This window comes from Scylla paramamosain, chromosome 24, assembly GCF_035594125.1.
Source record: "Scylla paramamosain isolate STU-SP2022 chromosome 24, ASM3559412v1, whole genome shotgun sequence".
NCBI classification, from domain to species: domain Eukaryota; kingdom Metazoa; phylum Arthropoda; class Malacostraca; order Decapoda; family Portunidae; genus Scylla; species Scylla paramamosain.
Window position 1 is genome coordinate 17,907,880 of NC_087174.1, and position 25,228 is coordinate 17,933,107.

At 39.9% G+C, this 25,228-nt stretch overlaps 1 protein-coding gene across 1 annotated transcript in view; it reads right to left on the reverse strand.

Annotated features, from left to right (window-relative positions):
* Positions 1 to 3,743: 3,743 nt before the first annotated feature.
* The window catches only part of LOC135112832 (cytochrome P450 3A41-like), a 21,526-nt gene continuing 41 nt past the window's right edge, over positions 3,744 to 25,228 (reverse strand). The window contains exons 1-7 of the mRNA XM_064027687.1: positions 25,131 to 25,228; positions 23,835 to 24,019; positions 23,009 to 23,684; positions 22,588 to 22,806; positions 22,139 to 22,199; positions 14,183 to 14,373; positions 3,744 to 13,451 (exon numbers count right to left, since the gene is read on the reverse strand). The exon at positions 25,131 to 25,228 is cut by the window's right edge and continues 41 nt beyond it. Coding sequence (XP_063883757.1) covers positions 13,282 to 13,451; positions 14,183 to 14,373; positions 22,139 to 22,199; positions 22,588 to 22,806; positions 23,009 to 23,684; positions 23,835 to 24,008 — 1,491 coding nt within the window. The 5' untranslated portion in view covers positions 24,009 to 24,019; positions 25,131 to 25,228 and the 3' untranslated portion in view covers positions 3,744 to 13,281. The remainder of the gene's footprint in view (positions 13,452 to 14,182; positions 14,374 to 22,138; positions 22,200 to 22,587; positions 22,807 to 23,008; positions 23,685 to 23,834; positions 24,020 to 25,130) is intronic.

Here is a 25,228-nt window from a genome sequence, read left to right on the forward strand (position 1 = left end):
ATCAAGTGTGTACATTTTCATCTATTAAATCAAGGAGAACTCTCATCATACGTGTCTTTTACTCACACACGCCAACTATATCAACTTATACCCACGACCTCCAAGCTACCAGAAATACCAAGCTCACTACTGGTCCTCCACGCTTCCAACACACCAAGCTCCTCATCTGATCCAGCAGTGGCAGTCATCATCAGCTGGGCAAGTACATCATCTAAACTCAGAAAGCAGCAAAGAAGTGGGGAGGTAAAAGCATATTCGATACAGTGGTAACAGCAGTAGTCAATCAATCTACAACAAGTGGTAATCCCAACAAATATTAGAACAGTGATGGTCAGCGGTGTTGTGCAATCGAAGACACACGAATTCACAAGTACACACCGAGTCATGAATATCATGTCCTATCGCAGGCAAGTTGCGAAGCTGATACGCCACGTGCTCTCTCTCTCTACTGGACGCTCCCACGTGCTTCCAAGTGACTAACCCTTGTGGCCGCATCCTGCTCAACGGTATACCTGTCTGCTGCTGCACTTGTCTGCCGCCACACCCTGTCGCCGCCGCTCCTCTTCGCTGGTCGTCGTTCCTGCTTCCCTCCTGAGGTGTAGGTGTCCCTTGGCTCCTCCCCCAAGCCACCCCAGTGCTCACGGACTTGGCTCCTTCCCCAAGCCACCCCCCACCCACGATCCTCTCCACCAGTGCTCACTGCCAGGCCTCGTCGGACATCTCCTCACATCTGCCGCAGCTATGTTCCTCCAGTCATACGCTGTCACTTCCTTGCCAACATTTAAGTATCCAATTTAATCCAGACTGTTCTTTTCTTTCCACTCTTCCTTCTGTTATTAAGTGGTACCTATCTGTACAGAGCGCAGTGTTGAAAGATATCTTTCCTCATAGTCGGCCAGAAATACGATCGTTTTACTTCTGCAAGGCATCTGTCCCGACCTGGATGTCCTTCGTGGGGTGAGTCGTGAACGTGGTGAAGTATTGTACTCACTAGCGACTGAGGTATCACGAGCTGAGATAAACGCTCATTAGAATCGTCAGTAGAGACATCACTCGACTTATAAGAGACCGTATCAGCACTCACTTGCAACTTAGGAAGATTTGTCTCATCACCAGATTCGAGGTAATGAGCAACACTAGAACAGAAGGCGTTTGAATTCTGATGTGTCCTTATTTCATCCATGGTTGGCATGACAGGAGTGTCTGTGATGCGGATAGCGGCAACATTGCGTGATAGTGCGTCTGCCTTACCAGGAATATATGAAAATGTAGGATTAAATTCTTGAATCGTGAAATGCCAGCGAGCAAATTGACCTGTGAAGTTGTTGCCTTTGAAGTTCTCTGTGACAGCACAATGATCAGTGTGGACATGAATCTTATAGCCTAAGATGAGTTCATGGAAATGACGTAAGGCCCAGATCAAGCGAGACTTTCACGCTTTTTGACGTCATAATTTTGCTCTGCCTTGTTGAGAAGTCTGCTAGCATACGCTGATACGCGATGTTTACCAAGTGAATCTTTCTGCATGAGAACAGCACCGATTCCAAAGCCAGAAGCATCAGTATAGAAGATGAAATCTTTCTCGAAATTAGGAAAAGCAAGGACCGGTGCTTGACACATGGCAGTTTTGAGAAGATCAAAGGCAATTTATTCCTTTTCAGACCAGATGAATGCAACATTTTTCTTGAGCAAATGAGTGAGAAGTTGAGCGATAAGGCTGAAATTTTTGATGAACTGGCGATACCGATGAATTGTCAGATCTGATCGATATTAGTAGGAACAGGGAAATTTTTCACAGCATTTACCTTGTCATTTAAAGTGTGAATAGAATTTCTGTCGACTTTGTGACCAAGGAATTTGACTTGTTGTTAGAGAAACGTGCTGTTCGGTACTGACAAACGTCTTCCACACACACACACACACACACACACACACACACACACACACACACACACACACACACACTATTATTGTTATTGTTTTATTGACCAAAACAAAACCATACAGCACAATCAACATAACGAACGATAAGTAACATTCTAAAAGAGATACAACAAACGTGCACTCATTACATATGCCTACCTATTTCCACCTCTAGAGCGCTTCCATCAAACATTCAAATCAATGCTAAGGAAATTAACTCCTTTGAACTCCAGGTTCATTACAAAAGATTGTAGAAATGTGATTGTATGTGACAAAACTAGAAATATTAAGGCATAAAAACTTTAAAGTGTCACAATTAACATAATATTGATAAACTTAAAATGCAAAAGAAAACGGATAACGACATACGAAATTATTAAGATTAATCAAAGACACAGTTAATAGTCCAATATAATAAATAAAACCAAATTTATACCTCTAATAACGAAATACATTAGCATATGTGTACCAAATAAGAGTCTTTATGGCGATCTGGAGTGTGTACAACATAGTTCAAAGGAGTTAATTTCCTTAGCATTGATTTGAATGTTTGATGGAAGCGCTCTAGAGGTGGAAATAGGTAGGCATATTTCATACAGGGACTGCCACGTGTAAGCCTGGTTGCTTCTTGCAGCTTCCCTTCTTTCTTATGTTCTCATGTTCTTATGTTCAGACAGCCGTGGGATTACGAATGGTAAGCTGAGGAGGTTACATGGTGCATATTCAGTTCATCGACAAATTGGTAGAAAAAAAGTACTAGTGAAATTGCTACCTTGGTCTGACTGAATTTCTTTAGGAATGCCAAATGAAGCGAAAAGATGTAAGAGGCATTTTACAATACTTTTGGTAGCAATGTTCTTCAAAGGGTAGGCCTCAGGGTAACGGGTGGCCGAATCTAGAATGGTGAGCATATATTGGCTATATTTTTTTAGTTTCAGGTAAAGGTCTTACACAGTCAGTAATGATCTTTTCGAATGGCTCAGTGAATACAGGAATGGGTTCGAGAGGGCCTAGTGGTATACTCGTATGTATATTCACCATTTCATATATCCATCTCACATGCGTTTGTTCATATATTTATCCCAAGTGTGCCCATCGCCGGCCAGTCTATTCTATTTTTAACTTTTCTCCTCCTTCTCTACCTCTCAAGAGAACTTCACACCCACTTCCAGTCCTTAGGGAAAACACTTGTGTTCGCTCTGAGTCTTCCTTCCCGGTCATTGGCTAAAATAAAAAACCCTCTCGTTGGCTTTTTCACCTCATTTCCTGGCATCTCATTGGTCATTTATTCTCCCAAAAAGACAAAGCATGATCCCCTTAACTCAGATAAGTACAGCCCACATGGTAGTGAGTCCAGTTCAGTACACAGTCAGTCCCAGTTAGTCAGTCACCGAGTCACGAGCAGTCAATCTTGTCACTCAGTTTCGTTCACAGTTAGTCTTGAGAGACGATGCTTAGTCATAATTTCATATCACTTCAGAGAGAAAGAACAATCAATCGTCACATTATAATCTCCTCTCGAATCAAGTATGTAAATTTTCACTTATTAAATCAAGAAGAACTCTCATCATATATGTCTTTTACTCACACACACACACTATATCAATTTATATCCACGATCTCCAAGCTACCAGAAATACCAAGCTCATTACTGGTCCTCTACGCTTCCAACACACCAAGCTCATCTGATCCAGCAGTGGCAATAATCATCAACTGGGCGAGTACATCATCTAAACTCAGAAAGCAGCAAAGAAGTGGGTAGGTAAAAACATATTTGATACAGTGGTAAAAGCAGTAATCAATCAATCTACAACAAGTGGTGATCCTAACAAATATTAGAACAGTGATGGTCAGCGGTGTTGTGCAGTCGAAGACACACGAACTCACAAGTACACACCGAGTCATGAATATCATGTCCTATCGCAGGCAAGTTGCGAGACTGATACGCCACGTGCTCCCTCTCTCTCTACTGGACGCTTCCACGTGCTTCCAAGTGACTAACCCTTGTGGCCGCATCCTGCTCAACGGTATACCTGTCTGCCGCTGCACTTGTCTGCCGCCACACCCTTTCTCCGCCGCTCCTCTTCGCTGGTCGTCGTTCCTGCTTCCCTCCTGAGGTGTAGGTGTCCCTTGGCTCCTCCCCCAAGCCACCGCAGTGCTCACGGACTTGGCTCCTTCCCCGAGCCACTCCCCACCCTCGACCCTCTCCACCAGTGCTCGTCGGACATCTCCCCACTGCCGCAGCTATGTTCCTCCAGGCATACGCTGTCACTTCCTCGCCAACATTTAAGTATCCAATTTAATCCAGATTGTTCTTGTCTTTCCACTCTTCCTTCTGTTAGTAAGTGGTGCCTGTCTGTACAGAGCACACAGTGTTGAAAGATATCTTTCCTCATAGTCGGCCAGAAATACGATCATTTTGCTTGTGCAAGGCATCTGTCCCGACCTGGATGGCCTTCGAGGGGTGAGTCGTGAACGTGGTGAAGTATTGTACTCACTAGCGACTGAGGTATCACGAGCTGAGATAAACGCTCATTAGAATCGTCAGTAGAGACATCACTCGACTTATACAAGAGACCGTATCAGCACTCACTTGCAACTTAGGAAGATTTGTCTCATCACCAGATTCGAGGCAATAAGCAACACTAGAACAGACGGCGTCTGAATGCTGATGTGTCCTTATTTCATCCATGGTTGGCATGGCAGGAGTGTCTGTGATGCGGATAGCGGCAACATTGCGTGACAGTGCGTCTGCCTTACCAGGAATATATGAAAATGTAGAATTAAGTTGTTGACTTTGAAGTTCTCTGTGACAGCACAATGATCAGTGTGGACATGAATCTTATAGCCTAAGATGAGTTCACGGAAATGACGTAAGGCCCAGATCAAGCAAGACTTTCACGCTTTGTGACTTTGTTGAGAAGTCTGCTAGCATACACTGATACGCGATGTTTACCAAGTGAATCTTTCTGCATGAGAACAGCACCGATTCCAAAGCCAGAAGCATCAGTATATAAAATGAAGTCTTTCTCGAAATTAGGAAAAGCAAGGACTGGTGCTTGACACATGGCAGTTTTGAGAAGATCAAAAGCAACTTGTTCCTTTTCAGACCAGATGAATGCAACATTTTTCTTGAGCAAGTGAGTGAGAAGTTGAGCGATAAGGCTGAAATTTTTGATGAACTGGCGATACCGTTGAACTGTCTGATCTGATTAATATTAGTAGGAACAAGGAAATTTTTAACAGCATTTATCTTGTCATTTAAAGTATGAATAGAATCTCTGTGGACTTTGTGACCAAGGAATTTGATTTGTTGTTGCAGAAACGTGCTGTTCGGTACTGACGAACCTTTTCCACACACATACACACACACACACACACACACACACATTATTATTATTATTATTATTATTATTATTATTATTATTATTATTATCATTATTATTATTATTATTATTATTATTTTATTGACCACAACAAAACCATACAACACAATCAACATAACGAACGATAAGTAACATTCTAAAAGAGATACAACAAACGTGCTATTGGTTCATTACAAAAGACTGTAGAAATGTGATTGTATGTAACAAAACTAGAAATATTAAGGCATAAAAACTTTAAAGTGTCACAATTAACAAAATATTGATAAACTTAAAATGCAAAAGAAAACGGATAAAGACATACGAAATTATTAAGATTAATCAAAGACACGGTTAATAGTACAATATAATAAATAAAACCAAACGTATACCTCTAATAACGAAATACATTAGCATACTTTTTAAAATTAATAATAATAAGTGAACAAATGTGCATTATCTGAAAGTCTGTTATACTCATTTAATAGTATACACAAAGCTAATTCAAGCTTAGTTAAACATAAAATTCGAAAATCTCAGTTAACAAAACAAAACCAAGTCTATACCTACAACGATAAAATACATCAAAATACTTTAAAAATACTAATAATAAACGAACAGATGCATTATCTGGATTAAACTCCTATTTTACCTACCGAGAGAAAAGTTTACACAAATATTATTATTCCCATTCATAAAATATACACAACTTTCATTGATATGATTCAATAGTTCCGATAGACTTGTAACACATCCCAAACTATCTTACATACTAGTGGGTAATTAGCTTGTGTCATGAATAGTAGAAATCCGGTAAATGTCTCGAATATGTTGCGTTAAGGGACAGAACTGAATGACATGCTCCTCTGTCTGAACATCCCTACAAGTACACACCCTCTCTGCCAGTGGGAGGTAACCGGGGCCCCTTCTACTCCACCTACCCAACTGCGCTACCAGAGAATGTGCTGACACACGGAATCGGGTGAAAGCGGACCTATGTGATTCACTTACTTTGTAGTTTGTTTGATATAATGGGTAAACTGCCAAGGTTGGGTTCATTATAGTTCTATAAGTAATTCTTCCTGATGATGCTGAATTTAGCACACAGTTTTTTAGTTCATTCCATCCCACTTGTATGTCATCAGGGTTCTCATGCAACAAGCCTGTCAGGTATAGTCTGGTGTTACCTCCTGTATCAAATGCTTTCTTAACTACAAACGAAAATGGATCATCGTCCATCGCCTGCCTTTCTTCCCACTTACTTTTAAAGAACATCCTTTGCCTTTTCTTTACCAGAACTTTTAATGTTGGGTATCCTGACTCAATATAACACAGGTCGTTGCATGTGTTCCCCCTGACATCAAGAAAACTTTTCAAAGACCAGTTATATAACTTATTAACAGGATTAAGATCCGCACTCAACCACGATTCGCAGCCATACAATAGAGAAGACATTAGACACGCATCAATACTCTTTTTTTTTTTTTTTTTTTTTTACTAAGAACGGTAAATCATTGTTTTTCTTTAGAAATAAAATATACTTCTTACCATCTTTCATTTTCCTTTTAGCATGAACCTTAACAGCTGAAAACACTGAACCATTAGATGTAAATGGGGATCCTAGATACACGTACATGTCACACCATTCTACCCTCATATTGTCCACTACCATCGCTTCCTTGTCGACCGCCGAAGCGTTGATTACGAAGAAATTAGTTTTAGTTAAGTTTATACCCATATTATACATGTCACAATACTGTTTTAATCTTAATTTCCTAGTCATTCGGTCTCGAATCGTGGAGAGCAACACTGTATCGTCCATTAACATGAGAACATGAAGCCACTTTAAAGAACCATCATCAGGACAATTTTCTTTAATTAATTGGATTAAGTCATTGACATACAGTATAAATAACAAACACATTGTGGGTGAGCCTTGTCTGACACCTACGGCAACTGAGAACACCGCAGTGCCCACAACACACTGAGTCACCCGATACATCGCAGCCACGGCACTAAGCATCACAGTCCCACACCCTAGTCTCTTGAGGAGTCTCAACATAAGTGGTCTCGTTACTCTATCATAGGCTGAACTAAAATCCACAAACGTTACATACAGTTTGTTTTTCTTTTTCTTTGCAATATCAATAAGCAATCTAAGAGTCACTATATGTTCAAGGCATCCTCAACCTCGCTGAGCTCCCGCCTGCTCTCGGAAAGGCTTGAACCAGGATTCGAGCCGTGAACAAAGAACCATGTGATACTCTTTTGCCATGCAATTAATAATATTAATTCCTCTAACTTCGTACATCTGTAGAGCGGGGATCGGTACAGAAACTTCCAGACAGGTGCCGTGAGTTTATTTGCGGGCGCTGTTCACAGGCGCAGTTAGATTCCCCAGACACGGTCACAGCAAGTATACAACAGAGGCCTGCCAACAACCAATTAAGTGAATACGAAATCCTACACGAATTTAGCGGACACATCACAAGTCATAATATAAACATGGTCTGGAAATGTTATACTAATCCAACTCCATAGAAAATCATGTTTCTATCAAATATCACCAACAAGGTACATTCACAATAAGTACTTAACAAGATCACCCAAATACTTTTAACTGTAATCACATACACTTACATGTTCAGCAAAGTTAATACTAAATAAATATATCATAATCACAATACATCATAATCACAATACCATCATAATACAAAGTGCTTACCCAAACTCCAGGTGGTACTTAAATCACAATAAAGGAAAACCATTGCAGGCGTGAGTGTGTGGTGTTTTAGGTAGGCGTCCAGTCAGCCGAATGACCGAGACCGTGGCAGTACCCAACGAGGTGTAAACCGCATTACTGGAACCTACCTCGAACTTCTAATGGTGTATCTATGTACTCCTACACATCTTCCCTATCACCTTTCTTGAAGAGTGGGACGAATTTAGCAACAGTCCAACAAGTGGGATAAGTAGACAAATAAAACACATAATTAAGTAACGTGGAAATCATCAACATACATTGAGCTGGTAATACCTCAAGAAGGCCCGGAGGTACTCCGTCAGGGCCACTGGCTTTCCCTGATTTCAACTTATTTACATGTTTGTACACTTTATCTGGAGAGATAGGATCATCCAGAACGGGAACATACACATCATGTTCATTCGACTCGGTATCCCCCTGTTGATCTGCAACACCGAACGAATTTTCGTAAAAAAATTTATAAAGTCTTGGTCACATGGAACACTACTTATGTGCCCCCTGTCCTGGTACTTCCCGTTCCATCCTATAGCCTCCCAAACGTGCCTGTCATCCCGGTCAGAAAGCAACCTGGCCCAACGATCATGGCCACCATCTTCCTAGGCTGACGCTTGGTTGACGCGACTGGAAGCTGCGCTCGCATATAATGACTCTGAAATCCTGAGAGCAAGTGCATGAACATTTTCTGGCCCATCACAGATAAAATCTATCTCAGATAAGTTTGACAAAAATATGTTTTTATCAATACTATCATATCTGATAGATTTATGCACGACTCCTTCGTCAACTAGTTCATTTCCCCAGGACCAGTGTTCTCCCAGTTGTCCTGCACGCTGGCACAGGTGCTTCATTCCCACTCCACGTGACCTGATCTCTAAACTGACAGGAGCGTGATCAGATGGCAAATCATTAGTCTGATGAATCTTCAGGTTATCAAGGCATAGATCTAATTCTGAAGTCCACTCATTTATCTTCTTAAAGGTTCTCCCACCTCTGAAATACCTCGAAGGTGTAGACAAGTTGTTCAACACAAGAAGCCCATCATCACTACATATTGTTCCTAAAACAAATGCATTGTCATTAGCAATCCTAACATCATCTGGTATAATGGGGTATGTGTATAATTGCGCATCTGGTATGCCACTTTTCATGGGCAAGTGACGGACACTGGATCCAAATCTAGAATTAAAGTCCCCAATAATTACAAACTTTTCGTTGTTGACAAAGCTATTTATCTTTTCATCTATAGTTGAGAAAGATATATGACTAAAGTACGGTGAGCCAGATGGTGGAACATAACAGAATCCAAACACGACACCCATCATACAATTAAACTGAACCCACACCTGGTCTGGCACACTGTTATCCATGCTGGTGATGAAGGCAGTCAAATAATCCTTCACAAATACTGCTGTCCCACCTCGATGACCTTTATGACCATTTATACTCTTATAACATTAATAGCCTGGTAAATTAAATGGTAAAGTAGTCTTGATTTCATTAATACCAGTGATATCATATCTTATCAGAAAATTCTGGACATTATATTTTACAAACTTTGTCCTGGCTGCATTTATATTCCAAGAAACAATTCTAAGTTTACTTTCCTGTTGTGGTCTTCCTAAAAAGCCTGGAGAGTCCACTGGTCGATCACCACTCCGTCTTTGTACAGCCGACTCTCTCTAACATTGAAGTGGATGTTGCAACCGACGTTTTCTGGTCGTTCCTTCTCTCTCTTTTCCGCTTCCCACAGTCTCTTCCACTCCGCACGTACACTCGGGTGAACGTCTTTCTTAATGAAAATTTTCTTAAACGGCTCCTCGCAAGTCTTTAGTCGTTTCGCCTTATCCAGCAGGGTGTCTCTATCCTCTCGCAATGCCAAGGTGACCAGAATCGGGCGTCGTCACCCGTTGTTGCCACTTCCTAGCCTTCTCACAACTCGTATTACCCCAACATCCGCTTCTACCTTCTCAAACACTCTCTCCACCTTCGCTGCATCTGATGTTGCTCTATCAAGGCTTTCTTGGTCATCAGGAATGCCGAGTAAGACAATTATTTTCCCGTTCTTTTTTGTCCAAAACTTCTAAATACCGTTGTTGGCGACTAATCATCTCAGCTTGTTTTTCCACTTGATTTTGTAAATCTGATACCTTTTTATTTATGGTACAGACAACTCCGTCGGGTGACGTCAACTCGGAGACTTCCTTCAACAAAGCTGTTAATTGCGTATAGACTGCTTGTATTGGTTCATCTTGAGTTCGAGCAGCCAACAAACTCTCGACCAGGTCCTTCTTTCTTATGTCATTCAGTTGACATTTATTCAAACCGAGAAGTTCTGATAATGGTCTGGACATTTTCACTTGATACACAATATTACTAGCAACTTGCGGTTTCCAAAATTACACCAAATGTGTTGGTTATACCGAAGTGTGAGTGTATAGTTTGTGGTACAGTTGGTGATGCACGAGACTGGAAGGCTCGAAGCTTCTACTGAATTATCGAAACGGTCAATTCTCATGTACCACTTTCAGTCACTTTCATTTCCACAGCTGACCAATAATGAGGATAAACTTGTATCAACAGTGTCACAGAACATTTTTATAACACTCTAATTTTCCCAGTTCAATCACATAGTCTTTGTGAAGATAAATTGATTCCAGGAGCTACTACTGGCACGTCCACCTTCGACACGAACACACACACACACACACACACACACACACACACACACATATATATATATATATATATATATATATATATATATATATATATATATATATATATATATATATATATATATATATATATATATATAATCTGAGAGCAGAGAAGGGTTTCAATTTTTAGGGATATTGAAAAATATAAATAAATAAATAAATAAAAATCGGCCGGAAGGAATTATTTTCTAATTTGAGGCGCCCTCAGACGCTAACAGACTGCTTGGTTGACAGTATGTGACTTGTCCTGGAAATTTTATATTGTTTACAAAGCTTGTGTACATGAGAAAAATCATTCGTGCCTATTATAAAATAATTACTTCTGCAAGACACTAACAGACTGCTTCGTTGACAGAAAGAAGAAAATGTAAATTTTCTGCCAGTTATCTATTTGGTTTTAGGGGAAAAATTAATTTCAGGAAGTAAACCTGAATTCAGAGCAGATAGGTAAATTCTCCGGGGATTATATATTAGTCAACACATCATTGATACACAACATATTTTGATATAGCACCAACACTGACTTAGGATGCTTAATAGCAAAAAAATAGTGTAACCCTGGGTTAGGATAACTTCTGGCCACATTCATGTTAACTTGTAAATTATTCATTTACAATATTTCTCATTAACTCATTAGGGACATTATCATTTTCCTAGTATAGGGGTCCCACATCTCCAAGGTAATAATAATATACTAGATAAAATCATTGTGTATCCAGAAAAAAAATAATATGAAGCTTTTGTTTTTTTATATAGATACTTACATAAAATAAAATTTATCTTTTTGTCATGGGATTTTCCAGTGCCTTGTAGAACCCTGGCTAATTAATAAAAACAACGCTACCATGCCACAGAAAGATATCTGTACATATTAGGCATAAACCCATGGCTGCTGGCAGCTACCTTTAATTTTAATAATCATAAACAAAGTAAACAAAACATTAACATGATTACCGTCTAACTTAATCAATCTAAACCAAAACTAAAATAAACTTCAATATCAAAATACTTTAATTAAAGTAAACATCAACTTAATAATAATAATAATAATAATAATAATAATAATAATAATAATAATAATAATAATAATAATCTGAGACAGAACCTCCCCACTCCTTGGTAACCATGATCACAGGAACTCAAGATTGTATCATCTTACCAAGGCAACCTACTCATCAATAATGTGTCCGAAACCATTTGTGGGGAGCTTTATGAATATTTATCATTGCTAATAATATTATGTACAGGCAGCATTTGCTATTTTGTCATTTGAGACTCAAAATGAGCCATATGTAGCGGTATTTGACATTACTACTTGTACTTATTATTGACAGTGATAAGTATTCCTAAAGTGTACCGTATGCACTGTTTTGGAATCCGTGTTGATGGGAAAGATGGCATACTACGATAATTTCTCAGTTCACATGACAGTATCTATTATCTGCACAGAATAATCATTGTAATATTTTTATAGTGAAGTTTCTACCTAAGTAAATCGAATATTTTTTTATATTTTTTCCTCATGCACTAAGGTCGTAAAAGAGGGAAGATGAATTACTTTCTCCTTTCAGAATGTGCTGAGAATGTCTTTCTAATTTACTAGTTTGTGCTTTCACCAAGAGAAAGATTTGCTTTGCCTGTCATACAAGGTAATTTCAGTGTTAAAGGAAGTACTAAATTGCGACTGAATTTTTTCTGCAAAAACCATTAGCCTAAGCGACTGTAGCGCATACGACTACATAGGATTTAAGGCTTGGGAAAGGTTGGCATTTAAATGTAAAAATTAATAACAAACAACTATAGCTTGAGGAATAGCAATTTATTCATACTCTTTTTAGACTAAATGACACCATAACTACCATTTCAAAATACTTGATTAACTAGATCAAAGGAAAACAGCTCATCATATCTCTTTTCCTGCAAAGTGAAAGGAGGAAGTAATGATGTGTTACTAAGGCAAAAACTGTCGTACATAGCTGTATTCTCTATTAAATCATGTACAGAACAGAGCTTCGTCAATTGCAAAAATATTGAGTTATTACGAATTGAAGTTGAACTTTGAGTATGCTAGATGTCTCCAAGTAGCACGCCTTTATTTATTTTATTTTATTTATTTGTTTTTGTAACTCGTTTTGCTTTTATTTTTAACAATAGCATGACATAATACACCTCTGAAGCTTTAACATAAGACCACAATGAGGTTTTTGTGATCAATAATAAGTTTGCTATGAGTGATGCAATAAACAAAGATACGGCCAGTACCCAAAAAATTTTCATCCCTTGAATGTGGTCTCAGTAAGACCAGACATATTATTAGACACAGAAATAGGTGCGCAATCAAGTGATAGGCGTAGCAGACCGTCTACTCTAGAAAAGTTTGTAGTTTAGCGAGTTGAATGTTTTTGATGGGTATTCTGCGCTGGTTGGGTATCGATGCTAATACATCACGTTACTTACTTACCTTCACTCCTCGATTCTCAGGCTCTGGTTGTCCTCTTACATAACATAAGTCTTTTCACTCTTTTTTAAGTGGTGTGAGCAACAGCATCACACCACCTTTTGGTCTCATTAGGAAGGGAGAGTCTTCGAATTCCAGTTTTTCATGTCCTGGTGCCAGCTTTAACTCGGTCGCCAAGATGAGTTGAGCCAGGGCCACCTTGGCCTCCATGAGGGCGAATCTCATGGCTGAAGGCAAATTATGCTATATATAGTAACAACAACAACAACAACAACAACAACAACAACAACAACAACAACAACAACAACAACAACAATAATAATAATAATAATAATAATAATAATAATAATAATAATAATAATAATAATAATAATAATAATAATAATAATGATAATAAAAACAATAATAATAATAATGATAATAATAATAATAATAATAATAATAATAATAATAATAATAATAATAATAATAATAATAATAATGGAATAAAATTATTCCAAACCTAAAGTGGTCATATTGCGCATTATACACGTCACTCTGGCGAAAGAAATTACACTATTTTCTTGTAACATTGTACTACATGTACTTCCCTGTTACATAATATCATAACTGTAGTAAAACTTTTTTTATTTTCTGCCTGGCCTAACGTAATATACCTGCCATCAAAGTCAACCTTTAAAAAATCATACGTGCGACAGTAATAATGAATATAACAATAGAGTATGCAATGTCACTTACGTCACAAAAAAAAAATAAATAAATAATAATAATCTTCAGCCAAAGCGAGATCGATGTAATTTTATTGTGTATCAAAGTGTTTCCCAAAGGTTCAAAATAGTTAACTTGGTATTTCTCTGGTGTTTGCATTAGATCGCTTTCCATTTGTACTTTATCATAATAATACACTAAATACTCATAACAATATCCACTCTTGAATCTGCCCACATCAGAGTCTTACCTATGCAATTTCTGGGACCCATACCAAAGGGCATGTGCGTGAAACTGATGATGCTGCCCCTGTTTTGTGGCAGGAAGCGATCAGGCTTAAACTCCTTGGGCTCGGGCCAGTACTGAGGGTCATGATGGATGCTCCACATGGGAAACTGGATCAAGTTTCCGGGGTTCAGAATTAAGTCTGTGCCAGGAATCCTAGAATGTATAGAGAAATAATTAGATTGTACATAAGAATTCCTCTCTCTCTCTCTCTCTCTCTCTCTCTCTCTCTCTCTCTCTCTCTCTCTCTCTCTCTCTCTCTCTCTCTCTCTCTCTCTCTCTCTCTTGCCCCGATTAGGACACATTCCCAGATGTGCCCGCTGTCGTCCAAATCTCTCCCGGGTCCAAATTTCTCCCTTGTGACGCTACTGGGCATGCGCACCATATCAAGACGACAGCATCAAAACATATTTTTTACTTATCAACTACTTTTTGAAGGTTTATCGACAAATCACTATTGCTTCATTGTTTATGGATATGTTAGGCTAGGAATAGAGCAAGTAAACAAGAGTGGTGAGTGTTAACACAGCACCCTATGCAAGTGATCAAGTGATGGAGATAATTATTAATAATTATCTCCACTCCTACGCTGATGATACCACCCTGCGCTTTTCCACGTCTTTTCATAGACGTCCAGGAGGTAAACATATCACGCAGGGAAGCCACAGAACGCTTGACTTCTGATCTTTCTAAAATTTCTGATTGGGGCAGAGCAAACTTGGTATTGTTCAATGCCTCAAAAACTCAATTCCTCCATCTATCAACTCGACACAACTTTCCAGACAACTATTCCCTCTTCTTCAATGACACTCAACTGTCCCCCTCTTCTACACTGAACATCCTCGGTCTGTCCTTTACTTATAATCTGAACTGGAAACTTCACATCTCATCTCTAGCTTAAACAGCTTCTATGAAGTTAGGCGTTCTGAGACGTCTCCGCCAGTTTTCTTACACCCCCAGCTGCTAAGTCTGTACAAGGGCCTTATCCGTCCATGTATGGAGTATGCTTCACATGTCTAGGGGGTTCCACTCATACTGCTCTTCTAGACAGGGTGGAATCAAAAGCTTTTCGTCTCATCAACTCCACTCCTCTAACTGACTGTCTTCAGTCTCTCTCTCACCGCCGCAATGTTGCATATCTAGCTGTCTTCTACCGCTATTTTCATGCTAACTGCTCTTCTGATCTTGCTAACTGCATGCCTCCCCTCCTTCACCGGCCTCGCTGCACAAGACTCTTCTTTCTCTCACCCCTATTCTGTCCACCTCTCTAACGCAAGAGTTAACCAGTATTCTCAGTCATTCCCTTTCTCTGGTAAACTCTGGAACTCCCTGCCTGCTTCTGTATTTCCACCTTCCTATGACTTGAATTCCTTCAAGAGGGAGGTTTCAAGACACTTATTCATCAAATTTTGACCACTGCTTTGACCCTTTTATGGGACTGGCATTTCAGTGGGCATTTTTTTTATTAGATTTTTGTTGCCCTTGGCCAGTGTCCTTCCTACATAAAAAAAAAAAAAATATCAAGTTTTATTACCATGTTATGTATTTTACGCATTATCAACATCGTTATGTAGTTTTATTGACAAATTACAAATGCTTCATTAACTGTGGAATATTTCAAGATAGGAATACAGCAAGTAAACAAAAGTAGTGAATGTTAACAGAGTACAAAAAATTTCTCCCTTTGCATATGTCAAATCCTACCACCATGTTTTATGTTTAAAATATTCCACAGGCAATGGAGCATTAGTAATTTACCAATTAAATTACCGATGTTGACAATACGTAAAAATACATAAATATAAAACATGGTGGCAGGACTTGACATATGCAAAGGGAGAAGATTTTGATGCTCTGTTATCACTCATCACTCTTGTTTACGTGCCCAATTCCTAGCCAAATATATTCATATACAATGAAGCAATACTGATTTGTCAATAAAACTTCAAAAAGGAGTTGATAATACGTAAAAATATATAAAATACCAGAGTGATATTTTGATGCTGTCGCCTCGATATGGTACGCATGCGCTGTGGCGTCACCCGAGAGAAATTTGGACCCTGGAGAGATTTGGCATGCGCCACTAATCTCCTAAGGCGCGGTTCACAGTAGTACGCTTTTGGGGATTCCGCATCTGCTCTCCACTCCAACTATGATGTCACAAAGAGGCGGAGCTTAAGGAGCGGATGAGTTGGGATACGCACACGCTTTTGGTCTTCCGACCTTCGTTTGCATTTTGTAAACAATGGACATAGAGTCCTCGAAGATCTGGAAGGATTAAGAAGAGGAGTTTCTCCTGCTTGCTGCATTTGGATTTGCTGCTGCTGAAGATGAAAGTCGAGAGAGAAGGAAACAAAGGGTGTGGTCACGCTAAGTTTTACTAGAACGGTCTCTGGATGGTGAACATAAAGTTTTGATGGAGTTTGAGAAGAAGGTAGGGATCTAGGCCTACAGAATGACTCCAGACACTTTTGATGAACTTTTGGTGCTACTCGGCCCTCATCTACTAAAAGAAACCACAACTTTCAGGGATCCTGTTATTGTACTAGAGTGACTGCATCACACTAAGGAATGTAGCTTGCTACCGCTTTATTTACTTAGATTCTGAATATAAAAGAATATTTTCTGGCACAGTCGTGCTGATCTTTTCATTCATCATATTTTAAGAATCATTTTACCCTAGATGCAAAATAATACCACCTGATGCTCTGCTAGTCCCGGAAATGAGATATTATGGAGATAAATCATAAACCTGGCCAAGGACAGCTAGGCGTGCGCTGCTGCTTGGGGTTAGACAAACTGCTATTGTTGCACATTGCTTGTTATTGTCCCTATTAGGATAGGTTTGGTTAATAATATCCCTAGGGGTGGTCGAGGTGAGGCACATCCCTTTGGATTAGATACGATGGCCACAATTTCTAGTTGACTTTTACTAAGTTACATGGTCATTTGCCCTCCCCCCCAAAAAAGAAAGTTGTATATGAGATCAACATATTGCAGCTCCTTGAATATAATGTACTCGTATATAGAGGTGTAAATCTGTGTGGTAGTGTACTGGTGTGGTGATGCGGCCACGAGGGAACACTGGCTGGCTTTGAAAATGACGGTGGCAGAATCTCTGTTGTTGTTTACATTCAGGCAGCGTGCCGTATTTCTGAACTTGAATACTTTTTGTTTGCTTTTTCTTGTCGTCATGCGCACACACATACATATACAAAATAATTTACAATTATTACAATATATGAAATTACAATTATGTGCTTCATACAAATTTCTACTGCACTGGAATACTCAACAAAAAAGCATGGACAACACCGCATCCGCACACATGCACAGAATTGACTTGGATTCATCTCTTCCTTACAGTGCGGATCGCGGAGACGGACACTGAGCGGAGCCCGGTTCACACATGAGCGAATGGGAGTGACGTCATAGTTGGAGTGGAGAGCGGATGCGGAATCCGCAAAAACGTACTAGTGTGAACCGCGCTTTACCACAACACCCAGTCGAGTTTCGGGTAATCTCGAGCACAGACTTAGTGGCTTGGCGCTCCTTTTTTACTGTTATACGCAGCGTGATAGAGAACAGAGACACAGCGAGAAGAAGAAAAAGAAAATAGAAGACGAATCAAAATTATCATTAAATGTATTTACGCGCATGAAAGAGCGTATTTTATAACATTATAATAAATCTTTTCTCTCTTATTTTGACGTGTTACGGATTCCAGTTAAGGACAATGAATAAATGAAGAAATTAAGTTTTTGAGGGAATGGGTAACATCAACTTAGACGTCGTGTGACTTTTCTACATGAAATGTTTACTTCCTGTTGGTTTGGGGAGTCTGATAAATGACGTTAAGAAATGTAGGGTAGAAATCACCTTAAGAATGAATAACAGAGACAAAGTAGGAGACAGGATAGTGCAATGTCAAACACCACTGTTGATAGGTTTAGATTTTTTTTTTTTTCTACCATCTAAGCCTGCAACAATAAGACTGGCATAAAAGAAACTAGAAAGGTGAAGAGAGATGGCTAGAAATCGTATGAGAGAAACTTAGAAATTAAAGATTAATGCAAGACTTTTTATAAAGACAATAGCAAAATTTTCATCGAAATCACCAAGAGAAGATTCTTTGATGGAGGTTAAAAGTAGATCATTCACACCGAAAACCATACTGACGATTAAAAAAAAAAAAAAAAAAGCTCATGAACATTTACAAAGTGCTTCAGAATCTCCCTGTCAAGGACAGACTCAAAACCTTTATAAAGACGCGTGTAATAGTAATCCAAGTGTTCCCAGGGTGAAAGGGAAACATGTGGTACAATACGACTGTGTATATTAATAAAAAATTGGTGCAGCCACTATGTCACATATCTATTAGACTCTTTGGCAGGCCCAAGACTGACCTCACTGGCCGCGCAACCATAGGTTTTAGTGACCAGCTAGTTTCAAGTGACCAAGTGCGCGCGCAACCCCATTTTCACTGCCAGACGTACGACTCATTTACTCCCAGCCATGGCAATGCGCGGACCTCCCTGGACCCCCTTTTAAAGATAGTAATCTAATCTAGCTTTACGTAACCTAACCTAGCATTATCTAACCTAACCTAAATTACGTGTAGCAATGCCTAACCTAACCTAACCTAAAAGATATGTTGCATTACCTACCTTGACTTAACTCCTCCGTTTGGCTATTCCGACCATAATCTCATATCTGTATCTTGTCCTATCGTTCCAATACCTCAGGATCACTCTAAACGGAGGTATCTCTGGCGTTTTGCCTCTGCTAGTTCGGGGGACCTGAGGAGATATTTTGCTGGGTTTTTTTTGTAATGACTACTGCTTCAGTGTCAGAGACCCATCTCTGTGTGCCGAAGACATAACAGAAGTGATAGTGTCTGGCATGGAGGCGTACATTCCTCACTCTTTTTCTCGACTTAAACCTTCCAAACCTTGGTTTAACACAGCCTGCTCTCCTGCTATACATGATGGAGAAGTGGCCAACAAAAGATACTTGAGACTTCTATCACCAGAATCTCATGTGCTTTACATTTCTGCCAGGAATCATGCCAAGTCTGTTTTTCAATCAGCCAAAAACTCCTTCATTAATAGAAAATTTCAAAACCTTTCAAGATCTAATCCCCATCATGACTTCTGGCAGCTAACAAAAAACATCTCTAATAACTTTGCTTCTTCTTTTCCTCTTTTATTTCAACCGGATGGCACCACTGCTATCACATCTATCTCTAAAGCTGAAGATCTAACTCCCCTCATGACTTCTGGTACCTAGTAAAAAGCATCTCCAATAACTTTGCTTTTCTTCTTTACCTCTTTTACTTCAAGCTGATGGCACCACTGCCATCTCATCTATTTCTAAAGTTAAACTCTACTTAAACCTTTGCTAAAAACGCTACCTTGGATGATTCAGAGCTTGTTCCTCCCTCTTCTCCACCCTCTGACTACTTCATGCTACCCCTTAAGATCCTTCGCAGTGATGTTTTCCATGCCCTCGCTGGCCTAAACCCTCGGAAGGCTTATGGATCTGATGGGGTCCCACCTATTGTCCTCCAAAACTGTGCTTCCGTACTCGCATCTTGCCTAATCAAACTCTTTCAACTCTGTCTGTCAACATCTACCTTTCCTTCTTGTTGGAAGTTTGCCTACATTTAGCCTGTTCCTAAAAAGGGTGACCGTTCTAATCCCTCAAACTGCCGTCTTATTATTTTAATTACCTGGCTCTAAAGTTTTTTAATCTATCCTCAACAGGAACATTCTTAAACATCAATCACTTCACGTCCTTCTGTCTGATTGCCAGTAAGGGTTCCATCAATGCCGCTTTATTGGTGACATGGCTTTTCTTATTGAGTCTTGGTCATCCTCTTTTAGAGATTTTGGCGAAACTTTTGCTGTTCCCTTAGACACATCAAAAACTTTTAATAAAGTCTGGCACAAAGCTTTGATTTCCAAACTTCACTCGTATGGCTTCTATCCTTCTTTCTGTAACTTAATCTCAAATTTCCTTTCTGATTTTTTGTTGCAGTGGTAGACGGTCACTGTTCTTCTCCTAAAGCTATTAACAGTGATGTTCCTCAGGGTTCTGTCCTGTCACCCACTCTCTTCCTATTATTCTTCAATGATCTTTTAAGCCAGACTTCTTGTCCTATTCACTTCTATGCTGATGATACCACCCTGCACTTTTCCACGTCTTTTCATAGACGTCCAGCCCTTCAGGAAATAAACAGTTCTCGCAGGGAAGCCACAGAACACCTGACTTCTGAACTCTATAAAATTTATAATTTGGGCAGAGTAAAAAATTAAATTCCTCCATCTATCATCTCGACACAACCTTCCACACAACTATCCACTCTTTTCGAATGACACTCAACTGTCCCCCTCTTCTACACTGAACATCTTCGGTCTGTCCTTTACTTATAATGTAAACTGGAAACTTCACATCCCATGTCTAGCTAAAACAGCTTCTGTGAAGTTAGGCATTCTAAGTCGTCTCCCTTAGTTTTTCTCACCCTTCCAGCTGCTATCTCTGTACAGGGGCCTTATCTGTCCATGTATGGAGTATGCTTCATACGTATGGCGCTTTTCCACTCATACCTCTCTTTTTGACAGGATGGAATCAAAAGCTTTTCGTCTTATTAACTCCTCTCCTCTAACTGACTGTCTTCAGCCTCCTTCTCATCGCCGCAATGTTGCATTTCTTGCTATCTTTCATGCCAACTATTTTCATCCAACTGCTCTTCTGATCTTGCTAACTGCATGCCTCACCTCCTCTCGTGGCTTCTATGCACAAGACTATTTTTTCTCTCAACCCTATTCTGTCCACCTCTCTAATTCTTAGTCATTCATCCCTTTCTCTGGCAAACTCTGGAATCCCTGCCTGCTTTTATATTTCCTCCTTCTTATGATTTGTATGCTTTCAAGAAGGAGGTTTCAAGACACTTACCACCTCGGTGGGCCTTTTTTTAATATATTTTTTGTTGCTCTTGGCTGGTGCCCCTTCTACATGAAAAAAAAAACACTTAGAACCTTTTGTTTCACTCTAGATTATCTTTTAATTGCTTATTTAAACTAATTTACATATAACTAAGAAGAATAAACTAAAAAAAAAAAAAAAAGAATCCCCAAAAAACTCAGTGGGTTGGATAAAAAAAATACGGGGTTTTTCCAACCCTGCACAGTAGTGACCACGATAGCCCAGGTCAAATCCACGCACAGCGCATAGACGTCTCTCTCTCTCTCTCTGCCCCCGTCACTCACTTACTTCTCTTGCGGTGTATTTTACCACCTCCTTTTGCCTTCTACATCATAATATTCCTGCTGATTCTTGTAACCAGTCTTGATAAATTTATTCACAGTGACATTATTGTGCTTCGCGTGAAGCTTACGACTGTAAGGAAATATGAGTAAGTTAGTGAAGTGCTGTCAAATCACTACTTTCTCACTGCCTTTTGACCAGTTTCTCTTGGACTCTGTCAGCCAATCGCCAGCCACCTTCAACCAATCACCAGCCACTGTGTAGCTAAGTAGTATGTCCTTCCTCTCACGCAAGGGGAGCAAGTTTCGCCATTTATGTGAGACAGAGTTTACTACTACTACTACTACTACTACTACTAGAGTACTTAATACAATATGGCTTTCTGGGTGTGTGTGTGTGTGTGTGTGTGTGTGTGTGTGTGTGTGTGTGTGTTGTTTCTTTTTTTAACACTGCTTCATCACGCTACTGTATTCATTTTCGCTAATCGTATTAATTTTCGCATTATCCATTGTTTCTATCTGCACTCATCACCCCCATCCCATCACCTTCCTCACCACTCATCATTCCCTACAGCATTTTGTCTTTGTAAATGTAAGAACAGCAACCACTCACAAAAGCACCAACACTCCATTACCTGAGAACTTTAACTTACTTGTATTGTTTGGTGCACATCCTCTCCCCTACAGTCGCTGGTGGGTACAGTCTCAGCGTCTCTGGGATAAAAGAGCGCGGTAGAAGAAATAAGGAAAGAGATTAACTAAACAGTAGTGGAAGATTGAAGTAAAACATGCTGAAAGCGAGAGATAAAATAGAAAGTATGTCATTAAAGTTAAAGGTTCAAGAAATGTATGGGAAAATTATACTCAAGTTAATAGTTAAGTGACAAATATTGAGAGAAGCAAGGAGAGCATGGACTTCAGCGAGACCGAAAAAGGAAAGCACGGACCTCAGAGAGAGAGAGAGAGAGAGAGAATGGATGCACTGGGGACGTTGCTATCTGTCATCTACGTTATGGCTAAATTTTTGTGTTGTGATGTGCATTATGTACGTAAGCGAAAATCATTGGCTCACAAGACATGAGGGTAGATAATATATACTCACCCATTAGAACAGCGTCCAGGTATTTGGCTTCCATGATCCCCTGGTAGTTGATTGAGCCGTGCTCCTTCACAAGCTCCTGCAGCTCTTGCCGAAGCTGATGTTGGTACTGGGGATGCCTGGCAATGTTGTAGACAGAGAAGGCGAGTGCCGAAGCAGTGGTATCATAACCAGCCACAAGGAATAGCACACTCTGCGCGACTAACGTTTGCTCTCCAAATACTGTGTAGAAACATATGGTACTAAGTTGAGTATACTAATATATGTGTCTCTAACTCAACATACCAAGCTGACATCCTCACAGAGAGCTAACACACACACACACACACACACACACACACACACACACACACACACACACACACACACACACACACTTCAAAAGATATAAGTACAAGCAATAGATATTAAGAAATATAATTACCTTTTTTTCCTGGACGGATATCGTTTTCCGAAGCTTTCGCCTCCAGCAGCAGATCTAAGAAGTCTCCACGTCTTTCTCCTTTCTCCCGAAGCTCAATGTTTTTTTTGGAGAGGTTTGCGAAAAATTCAATCTGGGGATCATCCACTTTGAATCCAAGAAAATTATATAATTTTGGTAAGACTATCATGAAAGTCATTTTCAATGCTTTAAGACCATGAAAATTGAAAAACTGCCCAGCTTTGTCTGCAAACACGGGCTTGGAATCAGAAAGCGAGTTGCATTCAATACCAAAGGCACAAGAAGCAATTGTATCCATGGTGAAACGACCAAACATGTCCTTCATGTCAACAGGCCTGTTGTTGACTGCATTCTTGAGAGAAAAAGAAACCAGGTTATCTGCTTTTTCGCAAATCAAATGAAACATACTTCGCATTTTGCCAGATGAGAATGTTGGAGTCATGACAGCTCGAAGGTCTTTCCATTCCTCACCAGATTTATTACCGAGCATCTCAGTCATGATGGAGCCTTCCTGGTCCCCGAACCGACGCCTGTCTACGAAGTGTTCAAAATCCTTCACCAAGATGTGCTTAAGAAGTTTAGGATCAGTAATCACAAGTACGGGGTTGAAAAACTCGTACAGCCCATAAAACTTGTGGTTGCGTAGCTCTCGATAAAACTGAAAGATAAAAAAAAAAGTGCCTGAAACAGACTGGCTACATAAATATCAAGAACACACACAAAAAAATAAATAAATAAATAAATAAATAAATAATATTATACTGAAAATTATGATCCATCTAAAGAAAAATGCCATTTATCGTGTCACCTTATTTAAGGAAATCCAGCGCTGACCAATAACGAAGTATTTCATATGGCCAATGAATGGCAGGGCTGGCGGGGAGACCACGCCCTTAGATGCCCAGTAATTATGTCGCCATTTAGAGTAGGTCCACAACAACACTAGTACGACCACCAACAGCAGCCACGTCTCCGCACTCATCTCGCCTCACGCTGGTCAAGGGAACCACGAACTAAGTACCACAGTATCGGAATGCAGTTTTCTTGTCACTCGTGCTTCACAGTTATCAATGAAATAATGCAATATCAACACTATTGTGTAATCCTTATCTTCCTAATGCTCTCTCTCTCTCTCTCTCTCTCTCTCTCTCTCTCTCTCTCTCTCTCTCTCTCTCTCTCTCTCTCTCTCTCTCTCTCTCAACGCACACACACACACACACACACACCGTGAGATCAGCTACCTACAGGCTGTACATGCTGCGCAGACTCAGGTCGCTGGGGACGCCGACAGATGAGTTAAGGGGGGTGTACCTTACCTTCATCCTCCCCAAACTCATGTACGCCTCCCCAGCGTGGTCCTCCTCCCTCACACACACTCAACAGCTACAGCTAGAGAGTGTGCAGAAAAGGGTGTGCAGGGTCATCCTTGGCCCTGCATACACCACCTACGAAGAAGCCCTGACCACCCTGAGTCTGTCCAGAATATCCACCAGGCACCGAGAGGCTCTGGAGAAGTTTGGGAGGGGACTACTGCATCACCCACGTCTCAGAAACATGCTGCCGCCCGACGCGCCTCGCCCGGTCCGTGCCACCAGACACCACAACAAAATAACGCCCCTGAAGGCGCCGCGCACGGACCGGTACAGACTCAGTGTGATTCCCACCATGGTGCGAGCCATCCCTCCTAGATTAGACTTACCTTTAGGATTAATGTTAAGTTTTTCTCTATCCCCTATGTACATTTTCAGTTTGTCAACTGCCTAAATAATAAACCGTTTATTATTATTATTATTATTATTATTATTATTATTATTATTATTATTATTATTACACACACACACACACACACACACACATTTACTAACAACAAAAACATTACCAGTGACAGTAGTCCCACAACCATCACATCTTCACAACAATAATAATAAAAGTATCATTAGCAACGTTAGTAGTAATAATAACAAAATGAAAAGATGAAAACACGCATGAGATATTAAAACTGAATACTAGCAAAGAATGTTATATTTGACAAAGATTATAACTTTATTTCACTCTTAATAGCACATATATCCGTATTGCCACACATGCTTACATTATACTTTACCTTAGTTTCAGGGAAGTTGTAGTCTTGGCAGAGGTATGCTATGAGCAAGTAGTTTCTGCTGTGTCCACTGAAGCACTGGCACTTGGTCGTCAGATCCA